This window comes from Malassezia globosa, assembly GCF_000181695.2.
Source record: "Malassezia globosa CBS 7966 chromosome Unknown mgl_sf_3.1, whole genome shotgun sequence".
Taxonomy (NCBI): Eukaryota; Fungi; Basidiomycota; class Malasseziomycetes; order Malasseziales; family Malasseziaceae; genus Malassezia; species Malassezia globosa.
Window position 1 is genome coordinate 490121 of NW_001849871.1, and position 16949 is coordinate 507069.

General features: G+C 57.5%; 9 protein-coding genes across 9 annotated transcripts; 5 read left to right on the forward strand and 4 right to left on the reverse strand.

Moving 5' to 3' along the window:
• Positions 1-319: 319 nt before the first annotated feature.
• On the reverse strand, positions 320-1192 carry MGL_1553 (uncharacterized protein; the record flags this gene model as incomplete). Its single annotated transcript, XM_001731318.1, has 1 exon — positions 320-1192. One exon carries the CDS (start codon positions 1190-1192, stop codon positions 320-322), a length of 873 nt encoding a protein of 290 aa, XP_001731370.1.
• A 497-nt stretch (positions 1193-1689) lies between these two features.
• Positions 1690-2620, forward strand: MGL_1554 (uncharacterized protein; the record flags this gene model as incomplete). The annotated part of the gene is made up of 2 exons (XM_001731319.1): positions 1690-1783; positions 1959-2620. 2 exons carry the CDS (start codon positions 1690-1692, stop codon positions 2618-2620), a joined length of 756 nt encoding a protein of 251 aa, XP_001731371.1.
• A 614-nt stretch (positions 2621-3234) lies between these two features.
• Positions 3235-3678, forward strand: MGL_1555 (uncharacterized protein; the record flags this gene model as incomplete). Its single annotated transcript, XM_001731320.1, has 1 exon — positions 3235-3678. One exon carries the CDS (start codon positions 3235-3237, stop codon positions 3676-3678), a length of 444 nt encoding a protein of 147 aa, XP_001731372.1.
• A 1139-nt stretch (positions 3679-4817) lies between these two features.
• Positions 4818-5747, forward strand: MGL_1556 (uncharacterized protein; the record flags this gene model as incomplete). Its single annotated transcript, XM_001731321.1, has 1 exon — positions 4818-5747. One exon carries the CDS (start codon positions 4818-4820, stop codon positions 5745-5747), a length of 930 nt encoding a protein of 309 aa, XP_001731373.1.
• A 197-nt stretch (positions 5748-5944) lies between these two features.
• Positions 5945-7522, reverse strand: MGL_1557 (uncharacterized protein; the record flags this gene model as incomplete). The annotated part of the gene is made up of 1 exon (XM_001731322.1): positions 5945-7522. The coding sequence occupies one exon, from the start codon at positions 7520-7522 to the stop codon at positions 5945-5947; it is 1578 nt and encodes a 525-aa protein (XP_001731374.1).
• Positions 7523-8692: 1170 nt separating this feature from the next.
• On the forward strand, positions 8693-10648 carry MGL_1558 (uncharacterized protein; the record flags this gene model as incomplete). Its single annotated transcript, XM_001731323.1, has 1 exon — positions 8693-10648. One exon carries the CDS (start codon positions 8693-8695, stop codon positions 10646-10648), a length of 1956 nt encoding a protein of 651 aa, XP_001731375.1.
• A 308-nt stretch (positions 10649-10956) lies between these two features.
• Positions 10957-12297, reverse strand: MGL_1559 (uncharacterized protein; the record flags this gene model as incomplete). The annotated part of the gene is made up of 1 exon (XM_001731324.1): positions 10957-12297. The coding sequence occupies one exon, from the start codon at positions 12295-12297 to the stop codon at positions 10957-10959; it is 1341 nt and encodes a 446-aa protein (XP_001731376.1).
• A 695-nt stretch (positions 12298-12992) lies between these two features.
• MGL_1560 (uncharacterized protein) lies at positions 12993-15593 on the forward strand (the record flags this gene model as incomplete). The annotated part of the gene is made up of 1 exon (XM_001731325.1): positions 12993-15593. One exon carries the CDS (start codon positions 12993-12995, stop codon positions 15591-15593), a length of 2601 nt encoding a protein of 866 aa, XP_001731377.1.
• Positions 15594-15761: 168 nt separating this feature from the next.
• On the reverse strand, positions 15762-16700 carry MGL_1561 (uncharacterized protein; the record flags this gene model as incomplete). Its single annotated transcript, XM_001731326.1, has 1 exon — positions 15762-16700. The coding sequence occupies one exon, from the start codon at positions 16698-16700 to the stop codon at positions 15762-15764; it is 939 nt and encodes a 312-aa protein (XP_001731378.1).
• Positions 16701-16949: the final 249 nt, after the last annotated feature.

Genomic DNA, 16949 nt, shown 5'->3' on the forward strand with positions numbered 1-16949 from the left:
CATACTCTGCCGACAGTGAACTTGTCGCAACAGACCATTCACGTAAAGCACACGGTGCTTTGAAAGTTGCACTGGCAGTCATTTCTACACGACTATGACGCTAGAAAGGCTCTCGGAATATGGGCTCTTACGCATCCCCCGCCAGTGAGAGATTCTCCATAGGGAGCCGAACGCAAGAGGCCAGACAACGCGTATTTTTTTGGAGACATGCACTTCAAGGCTTCGAGATCAAACATGTCTCGAACCCACACCTACATAAAAGGGGCACGTTCTGAACGAAAAGGCCTGTTGAGATGACTCATGCCGAGACGAGGCACATTTAGTCCCAGCTCGACGCAGCTGGCGCAGCGCCAGTGTCAGCAGCCCAGTCCTGCGCAGCGTCGGCACTCCAGTCGACCTGCTCGCCGCCAGCAGGCAGGTTGGCAGCGACCGATGGGTTCACACCACCCGCGCCAGCACCCTCAATGGCAAAGTCGACCTGCTCAATGGTCGACTCCTGCATAGCGTTGGCAGCCGCAGCCTGCTTGGCCAGAGCAGCCTCAGCCTGCTCGCGCTCGATCTCCTCAGGGTCGCGGTAGAAGAACATGTCGACCATGACGTTCCAGCCGTTCGGCGTGCGGGGCACAATGCCACGGAGACGGAGGAACTCACGGCAGAGCAGCCACCACAGCAGACCAATCGAGTGGCGACCCTTGTTGTTACCAGGGATGGCAATGTCGACATGACGCAGAGGAGCATCCGTGTCACACAGAGCAATCACAGGAATGTTGACGTAGGCCGACTCACGGATGGCCTGGTGGTCCACACGTGGGTCCGTCACGACAATCACACGCGGCTCCTTGAACGAGCGCGTGATATAGTTTGTGAACGAACCAGGCGTGAAGCGGCCAGCAATCGCCGTTGCGCCCGTGTTCGCAGCGAACTTGTGCACAGCACGGTGGCCGTAGGTGCGGCTTGAAATCACACAGATGTCGGCAGGGTTCTCGACGGCAGCGAGCACACGTGCAGCGAACACGAGCTTCTCCCACGTCTTGCCGATGTTGATCAAGTGGATACCGTCCGCACGGCGCTTGTGCACGTAAGGAAGCATGGCCTTCTCACAGTTCTTCGTGCCGATGTGTGTTTGAGCAGCGAGGAGCAGGCTGATGTCCTCCGGCGTTGGGTTCAAGATAGCGGGTTGCTTCGAGGCCATGGTACAACTGTAATCACGTTAGCAACGTACAATCTCCAAATGCTTGCAACGTTGTTGTCGCAATGGCGTCTCCTACTTACTAGCTCCAGAGATTTTATTGCGTGTAAAGAAAGATGCTCTTTCCACACGAGGTGCTGACTTGAAAAACTCGAGCGCTGCGGCCGACCGTCGCCTGCCTCTGGACCCAGACCAGCCAATATGCAGCTGTACTTTAGCAGCGGTGGCGGCGCGCGCACGCATTAGGTCCAAAGCCTGGGAGGATTTCGCTGTATCTCGGCCGATCGAAATGTAATTCATCACGTGCTTCTGCAACTATGCGCGTGACTTCACCCCGCCGCGTGCGATGCATCGAAGGCCTGCGCTGAGGGACCTGCTTTTCGCTTCGCAGCGCGAGCGGCTCTTGGTAGCTTTCAACTACTTCCTCAACGAACAAGGTATGTCGCGAGCTGGATATGCAGACGTGGACCTCCAGACTAACACATCATGGCAGCAGCAAGATGGCTGAGCGTGGACGTGGTGGTTTCGGACGTGACCGTGGACGCGGTGGCCGCGGTCGTCGCGGCGCTCGCAAGGACGAGAAGGAAGAGTGGGGTATGTATGCTACAGGTGAAGACGGCACGATGCAGCGTCGCGCAGCGTCTCTTGTACGCGCGCACGAGTAGTGCAGTATGTTATGCCATGCGGTGGTGCGTCGCACTACTTGCTGTCGCTGAGCCGTTACTGAGCCTTGACAAACGACGAGTCAGATGTGCTAACAATGTTGCAGTGCCTGTGACGTCGCTTGGTCGTCTCGTGAAGGATGGCAAGATCAAGTCGATGGAAGAGATCTACCTGTTCTCGCTCCCCATTAAGGAGTACCAGGTGGTGGATATCCTGCTGCCGAAGCTCACCGACGAGGTGATGAAGATCACACCTGTGCAGAAGCAGACGCGTGCCGGTCAGCGCACTCGTTTCAAGGCCTTTGTGGCCATTGGTGACTCGGACGGCCATCTCGGTCTGGGTGTCAAGTGCGCCAAGGAAGTGGCCTCTGCCATCCGTGGCGCCATGATTATGGCCAAGATCTCGATCATTCCCGTGCGTCGTGGCTACTGGGGTAGCGCGCTCGGTAAGCCACACACGGTGCCGGCCAAGGTGTCGGGCAAGTCTGCCTCGGTCATGTGCCGTCTGGTGCCAGCTCCTCGTGGTATTGGTATTGTGGCTGCACCTGCGCCTAAGCGCCTGCTCCAGCTCGCTGGTATTGATGACGTGTACACACAGTCCAAGGGCCAGACGGCTACGATGGGCAACTTCCTGAAGGCCACGTTCGAGGCCGTCGCCAAGACGTACGCGATCCTTACGCCAAACCTCTGGGAGGAGGTGCCTGTCCCTCCAACGCCATACGTCGAGCACGCCACGCACCTTGCTCGCGCTGGCAAGAAGCTTCATTAAATGTCGGTGCGCATGTAGCTAGGGTCTAGCTTAAAAAATGCATATTCCTTGATGCCAACCAAGCAGAGGTTCGGCGCAGGTCTGTTGTAGATCAATGAGATATGTTGTGTCCGCTGGAGACAAGAATCGGCTCAGCTCAATGAGGGAAATTGTCTATGGACGCTCACGCATCCAACTCGTGTCATGTATAGAGCCTGATTGGTGGCCACAGTCACTGCACCCCTTTCCCCAGCGCCGCGACACCCTCTAAGAATGCAGACCTGGCGGAAGTAACCTAGCTTTCGTTTGGAAAGGAAAGTTCTCTAAAGACAACTACTTCATACCACCTTGTTCTCTTCTCTCGTATCATGGACGGAAAACGCTGACGCGCACTCTCTGGTCAGTCAGATCCAGGCGCCCATCAAATATCAGTATTACCCTGGCAATAAGCCTCGGCCTTAGAGACAGACATGCGCGTGTGCCTTGCCAGCCTGGACCGCGCTGACTCCATTGTGTTCACGTGACTCGTCCGCGCAAGTGGGTGGATGACAGAGTGGGTGGGTGTGTGCCGGCTTGACCCGTGGGCGGGTTGGGGGCACTTTTGCTTACTTTGGACGACAACGAAGACGACGATCATGATTGCCCGTGCTTTCTCGCCGATGAACAAGGCCGGCCGCATGATGCGCGTGGCTGGTCAGCGGGTGCGCTTCAACTCGAACCTGCCGATCCCACCCAAGATTGCCACGCCAAAGAGTGTGCAGGGTGAGAACGCGGCCAACACAGAAGCTGTGGTCAACTTCTACAAGGCCTTGCCAAAGGGCTCCGAGCCCGAGAGGCGCGCTACAGGCATCAAGGCCAAGTACTTTGACGGAAAGAACGCCAGTGGCAAGCCACTTTTGTGGGTGATTGGTGGTCTGATGCTCTTTGGCTACACGCTGGAATACAACGGTCACCTCAGTACGTTGGCTCGATGCGCACGCGGATTGACTAACATCGCACACAGAGCACCACAAGAATGCGCACCACTAAGTGTATTTGTGCTGGGCTTCTTTATTCTTACATATGCTGTGCATAGCTGACAACGAGAAGCATGTGCTTGTTGAAGCGGGGCAGGATCTTGGGAGCGTTAGGATCTATGACAGAGACTTGTTGGCTGTGCGAGCGGATGACTAGACATGGAATGTGCGGAGTCTATCTTGGCTTGCCGGCGTGTCAGAGTTATGTGAGGATTGAGGCATTGGATTGATTAGCCTGTTGCGGCAATACGAGTGTGACGTCATGTCAGGTGCTTGTCAGGACAACGAATGCAACGTCTTTTGGTCCAAGATGTTGCATCGATCGAACATGACAGGTGGCATTTGGTCCTTGCTGCATGTGAGTAGCTAGCGGGACCTGAGTATGAGTGCAAGGTCACGGAGGGATGCACTATGGGTGATGCACGAGGTGCTTCGTGATCTGGCATGGATCATCTTGATCCAATCTGTGGTGGCAATACGGCAGTCATAGTAGCATTTTTGTGTTGACATGGGTCAGCATGCATGTGAGTGCAAAAGTAGCGTCTGTATGGGATATGGGATATGGGATGTGGGACCTGTCGTAGCACCAGCAGCTGGCTGGGGTGTTCGTCGGGGAGCAGAGACGGCTTCTTGGATGAGCAAGCATAAGGGAAAGTGCATTGGACGTCGACGGCGCTTATGAGAATGAAGGGTGCATCTACGGCCCAAGATGGAACTTGCGTGAGCTCAATCTTCGCATACGCATGCAGCACCGCGCATCCAACAGACCCTGCCAAGCCCCCCTCCCCCTCACGTTCGCTCTTGGCCAATACGTTGGATGGTACATATAAACCGGATCCACCCAGTGCCGCTCCGAAATGTGGAGGAAGGATCCTGCCCATGTACACGTACGCGCTGCCTTCGGTGAGCAGCACGTCGTTCGCGTCGCAGGCACGTACTGACGAGTTCTATGCCGATGTCGCACACACGGTGCAGCTGCGTGCATCGGTCGAGCGGCTTCTTCAGCGTGATGCACCATCTGAGCCACTCCAAGTCGTCCAGGTACGTCCGTCTCACCCCATATCTCGTGTTCTTGCGCCGGTCACTAACTCGGGCGGGACTAGGTCGTGAGTGAATATCTGCCATATCTATGTGGCTTGTATGACTGTACATTGTCAGACAAGATCCTGTTGAGCGATGAGCACAAGTTCACGTGGCGTTCCATGCTGGTTTGCGGCTCCAAGTTCCAGCTCAATGGCCTGCTGTATGAGATGTGCGCAATGCACATGTTGTATGCTACTGCTCTCAGTAATGAAGCCGTAGCGATCGTCGACTCACTCGGCGCATATGAACAGAATGTGTCGCTCCGTGCAGACGAGTGCAAGAGATGCAATGATCGTCTGAAAATGGCGACAGATTTGCTGTGCCGCGCTAGCGGTGTGTGTGACTATGTTGCTACGCAGCTCCTCCCTTCGGGTACTGCGAGACCAGACAGTGCCTTGCCGAGTCTGCCCCCTGAGTTGAGGCACACCGGCATCCTTGCATGCTCCAAGTTGGCTATGGCAGACGCACATGCATTGGCCATCCGAAAGCTGCTTGCATCAGCTGTGGGAACCGACCAAATCACGCCAGGGCCTCCGTTGCCGGCAGGTCATGCATCGCCGTCGCTACTCGCGAAGCTTCATCTTCACACATCGGCACTGTATCACCAGGCGCATACACTCGCCTCGCATAGTGTAGGTGTTGACGCGTCGTCGCCCAAGGACAAGCTTGTGTCGAAACTCTCGTCACTTCGACCTGATAGTCACGATGGCCTCGCTGCCTTGCTCAAATATGCGTCGTTTGAGGCACATGTGCACAAGGTGCTTGCGTACAAGTGGCTTGGCATCGATGCGGGCGAGTATTCGCACAAGCCTGGCTGGGCACTTGCCTACTTAGATATGGCCTCGGTCGCCCTCGATGAGCTCATGCCGTCAAAGGCACGCGAAGCATGGCGTATCGCATCGAAGAAAAGCCGCAAAGAGACTCGGCTCGTGATGGAGTACACAAGCGTACGTCGCTGGTTCGTCGCCTACAAGAAAATGAATGATACAGTATGTACAAACGAGGGTGAGAGGCGGGCAGGGGGATGGTGTGGGTGTGTGCGTGAGTAGAGTATGGTGCTGACCACTCACTTCTAGGTGTCATTTGAGCGCATTCCGTCCGCGCAAGAGGTCCAGCTGTACATGTCAGAAGGACGCGCCGCTTTGTTTGCCAAGGCATACGAGCCAGAGCCAGCATTTGGTGCTCAACATGCAGAGCGCCAGCACAGGCCGACGCAGCAAGCATATGCAGGTGCAGGCGCTTATTACTAGGTCCGGCCAAAGTACGCATCTAGCGTCATTGAAGCTGGCGAGGGACGTCGACGTCGTGACGGTTGTCGTGCGCGTGGGCGTGGGCGTGGGCGTGGTTGTGGGCTTGGTTGTACGGGCGACAATGGTTGCTGCTGCGCCTGTCCCTGCTGCAGACAGGCATCAATGTGCTCGTTGATGCGTGCGTGCCTTGGCTGGCCGCGCAAATTGACTTTGCATCCACAGACGGGACAACGAACAATGGCGGGAATGCATGGCGTCGGCGGCAGCGTCGATGTTGATGCAGACGTCGGCACCTTGACCAGAGGGAGAGACGTTGATGATGAGCGCGTTGGCGATGACGCAGCGTCCGCTGGTTCGAGTGATGCCGCTTCCCGAGCTGCAGCGGGCATACGGAGCCATTGTGCCAGCACGCCATTTCGAGCCACTTGCAAGTCAATGAGTGAAGACACTCGTACACCAATAAGACGCAGGCACAGCGGCACGGGGAACGACGCTCGCTCTTGCTCGAGCAACGCGTGCACGACCCCGTACAGATCGTCAAAAGACGACACGCCCTGCGGACATGCACGTGCGCGAGTAAATCGCTCAAAGGTGTCATGCTTACCAACCAACGACACGGTGCGGCCACGGTACTCGAGAGTGGCAAGATCTCGCTCAAGCTGCTCGCAAGTCGCACGCAGCTTCGCATGCAGGTGCGTCGGGTCCGATGTCGGTGCAAATGTCAGTTCGCGGCCCACGGAGCGGCGCGCGGTGCGAGCGGGGAGTGTCACATGTGCATCGCCAATGCCAAGTGCCGATGCCAGGAGCATACGGTACGAGTCTATGCACAGACTGAGCTCAATACGCCGCTCCCATAGATCATGGCATGTGTGGATCGACATGGCTTGCAGCATGCGCTCCATCACTTGACCGATGCCCGGCACTTTCCGCACACTCAGGTCGTGCATAAAAGCCAAGGCATCCTGACGCGTCGGTGCCACGTACCATAGGCCATTTGGTTTGCATCGATCACTCGCGATCTTCGCTAGCAACCGGTTAGGCGCAATGCCCACACTTACAGTCAAGCCGGTCGCTGCAAGAACATCAGCTCGCAGCTGTGCCGCGACGTCGCGGGGATGTGCATGCCCATGTTCGGCACAGTAGGACGTGATGTCCAAATAGGCCTCGTCGAGGCTGCGCTGATACAGCTGCGCGTCGTACTTGGCAAGCACAGCCATGACGGCCTCACTGCTTCGCTTGTACACATCCATATGCGCTGGCACAACAATAAGATTAGGGCAGATGGCTCGAGCGACGAATTCAGCCATGGCCGATCGCACGCCGAACTGGCGTGCTTCATAGCTAGCCGTCAACAAAACGCCATGTCCAACGGCAAAGCATGCGCCAGCAAGTTCAGGCCGCCGCTGGAGCTCCACAGCTGCATAAAACATATCCATGTCACAGTGCAGGATCGTCCGCGACAGGTCGCGTTCCAGCTCAAGTTCGGCGACGAGTCGAGACACATGCTGCTCTGCACGCGCGCGCGCTTCGTCGCTGGTGAGCTCCCGGAGCGCTCGATCTCTTCGCTGCAACATGCGCTCTATGCGCCGTGTCACTGCCTCGTGCCGTCGGCGCTGGTTCTCATAGAACTTGGACCCTTTCGATACATCGTGGATGCTACATGGATCTTGTTAGCTTCGTGCCCTACGCATGTCCGTGTGCGCACAGAACGTACACACACGTATCCCTCCATACATTTTCTGTGTCTGTGCATCTGCTTCAACGCACGCCTTGTGGCCCGATGGGCCACCCATGCGACGGTGAAAGCTTGCGTCATCGTCCCACGCAGCCGCAGTCTCGAGGCAGGATGTCCCAGTCGGCATCGGCATCGGCGTCTCGGACAGTTCGTCAGCGACGCCAAGACATGGTGGTGTCAATGTGGATGGCACAGTGCCAAGAACATGCTCAGACATGCATAGATGCACGAAACGACGTCCCACACGCGGCAGTCGTGGTTACTGGGGACGCGTCTCGCCACAGCCCGAGTCTTCTAGCTAGCTGGTTGGCCTTTTCGCACCGTGTCTGCCTCCAGTCAAATTTCGATCTCATATAGGAAGGCTTGCGTCAAATCGGGCGTGTATGTCTGTCGGCTTATTCGCTGGAGTCTGCGCGAACCATATGTAACATGCATGATCGCGTTCATCATCTCCACTTCTGCCGCCCCAAAAAAAAAACTTTGAGTATCCCCACGTGGACGTGTCGTCCTTCTTGGCCAATCGCTCAGGTCGTTGGGGTGATAACACGCAAGTCTCAGGCACACACACAGACACATACACAAACTGTGGGAGAAAGCCAAGTGTGCGTGTGTGGCTGCGAAGGAAGGCGAGAGGGCGCCGTCAAAGCAGCTCCGGTCAAGTGCGTTCCCATAGACAATCGCATCATATATGGCTACCGCCCCAACGCGGCAGTGTCATGATCGCACTATCAGTTCTCCCTGCCATCGCGGACGCCGTCCCAGTCGAGACGACGCATCTACGTCCACAGGGTCCTTTTCTGCCCATTCTCCTCAACGACATGGGCACCGCAGCCCGTCGTTCTCGGAAAGCAGGCTACCGTCGCGGTCAATATTAAGCAGCACTAGCGATCCTGAGAGTGTTGGTGCGCAGCAGCCACCGGTACCCGTCGATCGTGCACGATACCGACGTATTCGACAGTGGATTGCACGTGTCAAGGAGGCAGACGAACCAGTTTCCCTGCCAGGGTCTATGCATGCTTCCGAGCCGACGGCAGCAAGGAACGTGTCTGCATACAGCCCTCAGCAGCACCATACCCACGACGGCTCGTCACCAACCAAGCCGCGAGGAAGTGACGAAGAGCCGTCGCCTTATTCCATGTTTCGCCGCCACTCTGCCACTCAAATCCAGCGCTCACGACACCGGCCGCGCCGAAACCGTGTGATGCGCCCCATGTCTTTGGCGCCATTATCGGAATGGAGTCTACTGGACCGGGTCTCGAATCGGATCCGCGGCCAGGTCCCAGCGGCTCTGTGGCAGATGACTTGCGATCGTTTGTGGCGTCTATGGCCATCGTCTGATCCACAAGTCTGGCTCATGGGCGAGTTTTACGGCACACCAGAGCCAAGCAGCTCCGTCTCTCGCTCGAGTGCTAGTGATGCATCATCAAGCATGAGCGAGCACACGTCTCATTCCACGGGCCGCGAAGTGCAAGCCGACCTGGATTGCAGCATTGCAAGCCTCGTCTGGTGTACGTACCGCAGCAACTTTGCACCTATACCCAGCGAAGATACCGCTTCAGCAGCATCAGAAGTGCTTTCGACGTCGTCCTATTCCCCCGATACCCCGTCGACCGCGACGGCTGTCGATTCGAGTCACCAGTCCGACCCAAGTGCCAAAGAGACGCCCTTATGTCCATCACAAATGCACTCGTCTCAGCAGCCCATATCGGATCATCAGCCTGTCTCGACGCTCCTGTCGCTCGTCGAGGCGGTACTCGGCTCCTCCGATACCCTGCCGACGTCCGTCACCTGGCTCGCACACCAACTCAAAGCGCGTGGCTGGGAGCTCCTCGCGTCGCATGGTGTGCCGTATACCTCGCCGACAGCGCACACGGCATTTCCGGGTGTATGGCACAGTGTGCATGCTGTCTTTCAGCACATTCTCTCATTGACACATCGGACATGTTTCACAAGCGACGTGGGCTGGGGCTGCATGCTTCGTTCTGTTCAGAGCATGTTGGCCAATGCGTTGATTCGTGTGCATCTCGGGCGTCACTGGCGCCGACGCGCGAAGCAAAAGACACATCCACAATACGCACGAATTTTGTCTTGGTTCATGGACGACCCAAGTCTCGAGTGCCCCTTTAGTATCCACCGGCTCGTTGATGAAGGCCAACGTCTTGGCGTGCAGGCAGGCGACTGGTTCGGGCCCAGCACCGCAGCATTTGCATTGTGCAAGCTTATTCAAGCGTACGACGCATGCGGCCTGGGCGTCGTTGTGACGAACGACGGCATGCTGTACAAGGAACAGGTCGTCGCCGCCTCGTTCGCCCCTGGACGCAGTGATCCATGGACACGGCCTGTGCTGATCCTTCTTGTCCAGCGACTGGGATTGGATCAGGTGCCGCCCCACTATCGCCCTGCTCTCAAACAGTCTTTTACGATGCCACAGTCTGTTGGCGTTGTTGGCGGTCGGCCGCGGTCATCCCTGTACTTTGTCGGTGTGCAGCGCGAACATCTGCTGTGCCTGGACCCACACCATGTTCGGCCCTGTGTGCCATTCCGCTCGCCGCCGAGGATGACCAGGGCCAGCGTCGGCGCATCGACCGACCTGGCCAGCACTGTGTCCCCTTGGTTTGAGGAGGCGTATACGGCAGAGGAGCTCGACAGTTTCCACACGCCCCATACATCGTTGCTGCCCATCTCGCAGATGGACCCAAGCATGCTGTTGGGCTTTGTATGCGAACAAGCAAGTGATCTGATAGATCTTCAAGCACGGATCGAAAGTTCGGAGACGCGACTCTTTGACGTCGCCGACAACATGCCCAGCTATTACCGCCTGTCTATGAGCATGGGTGGTGAGGGTGAGGGTGATGATGATGACAATCATAGAACTCACAAAGCAGAAGATGGTCATAGCGATCGAGTGGCTGCGCATTCTGGCGTGGGCGACAACGTAGATGACAGCGGGTGGACGATGGCCTAACGAAAATGTATCATACGCAAAAGAATTGGAACGAACAGAATCAGCCATTTCATCTAGCAATGCGTCAAGTTAGACAACAACTCGAATCACAATAAAGCTATAGGTCAGGACAACGCTACAAATCAAATACGGCCACAGTTCGCCCTCACCCTCGCTGCTCGCATGTACTACATGTGGACCTGGACCTGGTTGTGGATGTCGATATGGATAGGGATGTGGGCATGGACGTGGACGTAGGAGGTAGAGTGGGTGTCGGTGTGAGTGTGGGTGTCGGTGTGGGTGTCGGTGTGGGTGTGAGCGTATGCGCATTACTGCTGCTTGCATTCTTGCGGATTCTGACGTTCCGCGGAGGCGTTGCCGCCAACCGCTTGCGCACGCACATCGTCGTCATCGCCATCTTCATCGTCATCATCATCATAGTCGTCGAACGCATCGTCATCGTCCCATTCATCGGGGTTCTCATACTGCAATGCCTTGCCAGTGAAAAAGTCAATGGCATGAGGAATGATGCGGTCCTTCAAGTCCTCACCAATCTGATAGTCAAGTTCAAGCCGCTCTTCCAATGAGTCCAGCTCGTCCTCGTCGGCCTCGTCCTCATCATCATCGCGCGGCGGCTTTGGTGGCGAGAAGAAGTTGAAGAACGAATCCGTTGGTACCAACCGCTTCACTGTGCGCGTCTCATTGGTATTCTTGTTGCGCTGCTTCTTCGTCTCGAGGCGATGAGTGAGATTGTTCTCGGGCGACGTCCAATCAATAGACGTGCCTTCGGCATGGTCGTACACAAGGTCCCCAGTAAAGCCTACTTGGTCCTGGTAGAAGTACGTCTTGGTAAGCACGGGGTTTTTGAAGTACTCGTTCTTGTCGGCATCAAACGAGAAGTCCAGCTGGAAACCTTGCTGCACTTGACCAGGGGCGGGCACACCAGCAGCCGATGAAGAAGAACCGGCGCCGTCTTCACTGGCGCTGTCCAAGTACCGCAGACGCACATCGATCAAGTGACGCAGTGCACCCTCGTCGCGCTCTGTAATCAGCTCCGAGAGTGCCACATGGTTCTTGAGCGCCGTGAGCCAGAACTCAGCAATGCCCTTCGGTGCATCTGTCCGAATCGACATGTTCGCGAGCGACTTGCGGCTCTGGTCGACACCGTCATCGCCATCACCTTCCTCGTCGTCATCCTCGTCGTCGTCATCGTCCAGCTTGTCCGTAGCCTCGCCTTCTTCTACTTCGTGCGCCGTCGGTTCCACCTCACCCAGTACAATTTGCTTGCGTCGGTCATAGAGGGGGGCATAAAGCTTGGCGAACCGCTTTTCCAACGCAAGGATCTCGCGCTGGAATTGTGCCTCGAGTTTCTGGTGCTGCACATTCAGACCCTTCAGTCCTTCCACCCGGCGGCGCACCTCTTCTGGCAACGCCTCAATATATCCAGATGACTGACCGACCAAGCTGGACAGACGATCCTGGATCATGCCCGTCAGTGCTGCGTTCGGAAGCGCCGCTGCAGCCATACCCGACGCTCCTTCGTCCTCTTCACCGATTGTACTGACCGTCGGTCGCGTAAGCCGCTCGCGCTGAATGGGCGCATTCGTCTGGGGCGTGTTCTGCGGCGTTGGAGCCGTCAAGTCTGCGTCGCGCTTCTTACCAATATCCATAGTGGCGGGGGCGGGGAAAAAAAATAGTTTGGGTCCGTCCACAATTGACCGGCCTTACCCTCTTTCCCCTCTTTGTGTGCCCACACAAGGTCGGACCTTTCTCTCCCTTTCTCTCTCTCTCTCTCTCTCTCTCTTCCCCCTGCCCCTTCCCCGCCTGAATCCAATCCGGCCACGGCCGACCGCGCACCGTCGCGTGGGGCGGCGGCGAAGGGGAAAGAAAGCATGTGGAGCATTTGTGGAATTATGCTGGCCGGTCCATCCACGCACGGCTGACCCGCGGTGCGCACGTGGCCATCCGTGTCGGTTCGATCGCTCAACAGGACATCCATGCCTGCCGGCGCCTCTGAGCTGCCCCGCGAGTCTCCCTCCACATGCTCATACCGCACCAAGCGGGGCCCTGTGTCCCCAACATGATCAGAGTTGCCTGCCTGTAGTCGAACCAGTGTCGTGTGTGGCGTTACGCCGCGAGGCGTAGCGTATCGCGACGTGACGCGACGCGACGCGAAGCGACGCAATGTATCGTAGCGTATCGTAACGTAGCCGATCCCATCGACTTGACTCGCGACTGAACTTGACGTCGCACGGCTGCCGATCTGTGGCACCTATCGACGAGCCTTGCCTCTCACCCCCACTCTTCCTCCACCGTCGTTGAAGTTCGCGTGCCTCTCATCCTTTGCTCCCGGCGCACGCGTCAGATGGCAGCTGTAGCGACGACCGGCCCAAAAGCTGCCTCGGTGCGCTCAGTAACGAGTGAGCCTCACACACCAGCGAGCCAAGACGACGTTGCCGCGCAAGTTGATGCACTTCTGCTTGACAGCGTCCAGAGCAGCACGAGTGCCAAGAGCCAGCTCACTGACCCTAGCGACCAAGCAAGCACACCGACCGGCCCAGGCACGCTATTCCAAGAACTCAGCATACCACACGTTCAGCGTGCACAGAGCGAAATCCATGCGAAACTCGCGCTCAATCGGCAAAACACACATGCGCTCCTCGCCACCGCGTCGCACAGTGTGCCGGACGCCCATGATCAGAATGCACAGGAATTGCTGACGTCTCTTGCACATCTGGAAAAACATGCGAGTCGTGCCGAGGCTAGCGTCGGTGAAATCACAGCCGAGATCCGCTGGCTCGACATGGCAAAACGCAACGTCGGCCTGTCGATCGTCACGCTGCGCCGGTTGCAAATGCTCGTCAGCAGCACAATGCATCTGGAGCAGCTGTGTGAGCTCAAACAATATCGCGAGGCAGCGTCCGCATTGCAAGCTGTGCAAGCGCTTCTCTCGTACTTTGAGCAATTCCGCGCTGTGCCGTGCATTGTGCAGCTGCAGACGCATATCCAAGTGCTGCGCGACAAGCTGCATCGCATGGTCATGGACGAGTATGAGTCAGTGTTCCAGACTGCCAAGCACCGCTTGCCTGCCCGCGAGTCTGTGCTGCCAGACGCTGCGCTCGTCGTCGATGCTCTGGGCCCCGACGTGTGTGAGAAGCTTATTGATTGGTACTGCACGCGCCAGCTCCGCGAGTATCGCCGCGTGTTCCGTGCTGTCGATGAGGCTGGTCAGCTCGACAATGTGCCCCGTCGGTATGCGTGGATCCGCCGTCTGCTACGCATCTATGCGGACGAACATGCACCGGCCTTTCTTCCACAGTGGAACGTCGACCACCGCTTGCTCACGCTCTTTGCCAACATCACGCACGACGACATGCGCAGCGTGCTCGTGCGCGAGCAGCCGCGGCTTCAGGTGGATGTCCTTCTGCATGCATTGCACGTCACAAACGAGTTCGAGAGCCAAGTCGCTCGGCAGTACGGCATCACGTTCTCCCAGTCGAGGCCCATCTCATCAGCCTTCTCGCCATACCTCGGCATCTACGTCGATGCGCAGGACCGCAAGCTCGCTGACATGCTGGCGCAGTTTGCTGCGTCTGCGACGACCGCAGCCGAGCCGAACATAGGCGATGAGCCTGTGCGTGTGCTGGTGTCGTCGACGGACCTCGTCACTTTCTATCGCCAGACACTCGAGCGCTGCGCACAGCTGGGCCCTCGTGCACCGCTTCGTGAGCTTGCGAATGTGTACAGCAAGTGGCTCAAGAAGTACGCTGCCGATGTCTTGCTCCCGGCCCTGCACACCAAAGATGCGTTGCATCTGTGCACCGTGCTCAATACGGCCGACTACTGTGCGACGACATGCACCCAACTAGCTGAGCGGCTCACCGAGAAACAGCGTGCCCTCGACAAGGCGGCGCCCGCTGTGGTTCTCGAGTCGGAGCGCGACGTCTTTTTCGGCGTCATCACCTCGGCGCTCCAAAGCCTCGTGCGTACTCTTCATACGGCGCTTGATCCTGCGTTCCAGGCGCTGCTGCGCCCGGAGATTCCCTGGGCTCAGCGCGACCAAGTCGACGACAAAAGCGCCTGGGTCGACCTGCTTGCCAGCGGCCTCGAAAGCATCGGGGTCATCGTGCGTCATCATGTGGAAAACAAGCGCTACGTTCGCTCCTGGTGCGACAAGGCTGCTGCTCTCACCGTGACACGGATCGTGCAGTCGATCGTGAGGCTGCGTCCCATTCGCCGTCGTATGGCTGAGCAGCTCGAGCGCGACGTGCACCATGTGCACACCCTCCTACTCGAATGGCCGCACTTTGCCGCTGCCTCGTCTACAGGCTCCAGGGCCACGCCTCAACCACAGTCCCTGCAAACGGCCTACAGCCGCATTGTTGACAAGGCCATGGCTCGCATTGAGCCTGTGCTCTCGATGCTGATAGCGCCCGACGACCCGCGTGCCTTCGTCGAGGCTTACCGCCAGCGCGTCGGCGACCAGTCGCTCGGCAACTTTCAAAAACTCTTGGATCTCAAGGTACGTATACATGCATTGGCTAGCCAGTCTGCCTGCGACATGCTGGGCATGTCTGTCTATGTGATGCGATATCGGCACGCCAGGCACCACTGTGCAGCTGTGCGACAAAGACCCCGCTCCGTACTAACACGCATGTCCCAGGGCCTGCGCCGACTGGATCAGAATCCTCTTGTCGAGGAGTTTCTTGCCGCCATCGACCGTGCTCCCGATGCACTTCCCACCACATCCGCGCTGTCGACGCTCCAGCTCGACCCAAATGCGGACGTGTATGCGATGCCTGAGCTCGGCGACCGTACGAAAGACGATCTGCCCGACGCATCCCTCGTTCATCGGCCCACAACGCCGTCGTCGTCGTCGAGCACGGCTGCTGCCGCTCTTTCGTTGCCTGATTGGAAAAAGTTCGGTAGCATGTTTGGCGTTGCTCTGGGCCAGCGCCGTCCCTAGCTCGTCCAGAGTGTCTTCATACCCGCATAGCTTTTGTTTCCCCCTCCCCCCGCCATCTCGCTCTCTATATCCCATGCGACATCGCCGTCACACCCCAACCCCAATCCCCCTCACTCACTGCGACTTGCTTTCCTGCGTCCGCATTGTTCCTCTCGCTCGCGTCTCGCCTCACGTCCGTACTAGTTCGGCAATATCCTCCTTCCGCAGCTCACCTCTCGCTCGGATTCGTTGGTGGAGCGTCTTGGGCGTCTCTTCTTCCTTAGCACGTTCGTCGTGCTCGTTCGCTTTGTCGTTGTCGCTGTCGTCATTGTCGTTGTCCACGTCCATGTCGTCGTTGTGCTCCCCAGTGTCTCGTGCATGGCCTCCGTTGCCCTGTCCACGACCACTGCTGGCGAGCGCATGTGTCTGACACGACTTGTCGGCCGCAGCAAGGACCCGGCCCAGTGCTATGGCATGTTCTGCTTGTGCCGTACGCACCCATACAAGGCCATTCTTCCCGATCGCCGCTTCGAATGCAAAGTGCTTCGATACGTTCAGGAGAAGCGTGTGTTGCGGCCTAAGCATACTTTGTGCTAATGACAGGCTTACCTGCCACACCATTGCGACATCCGGCTCCGTCGCTTTCAGCTCGCCCATCCCATCTGCCTTGTTGTGAATAGGATCGATACAGCTCAGCTCCGGCTCACTCCATGGCTCTGCATTCACCACGCGCGCATATACAAGCGCACCAATCTGTAGATTCGGTCGATTCCGCCGCGTTGCTCCTTCAAATGCCAGCACAGGCAACGTGCTTGGATGCGCCGAGAACAACGTCAGCGTGTAAGACTCCATGCCACGATTCGTAACCTGCGCAATGACACGATCACCAACACTCGGCACATATCTGCGCTGCGCCGACTCGACATACCACCCGTGCATAGTCGCTGGGCGCGATTCGCGCCGGCGTTGCTTCGTGACCACATGTCCCAGTGCACCGGTATGGATAGATGTAAGCGACGCTGGTGTATCTGGCACATCAGGCGTTGGAAGCACACCAGGTCCTAGTTTGATTTGATCGCTTGCATGCGCTGCATTGGCGATCACGTCGCCTGGGAGCACTACCACCATCCTATATGAAGCCGTGTCGGATGAGGAAGATGGGGTGACTTGAGGGTGTAATTTCTCATCTTCATAAAAATGAGCCCATTTCTCGTCAAACAGGTGGAGTGCACCCCATGTCTGGCATGGCGTCTGCACGAGAATGACATCGTGACCCAAGGCGCACGCCTCCATACGTGCCTCCCTGTGCCTACTGGACTGGCATCCGTCTTTTTTTTTTATACTTCGTCTTCAATGTGAGCTGTTGCCATTCGTGTC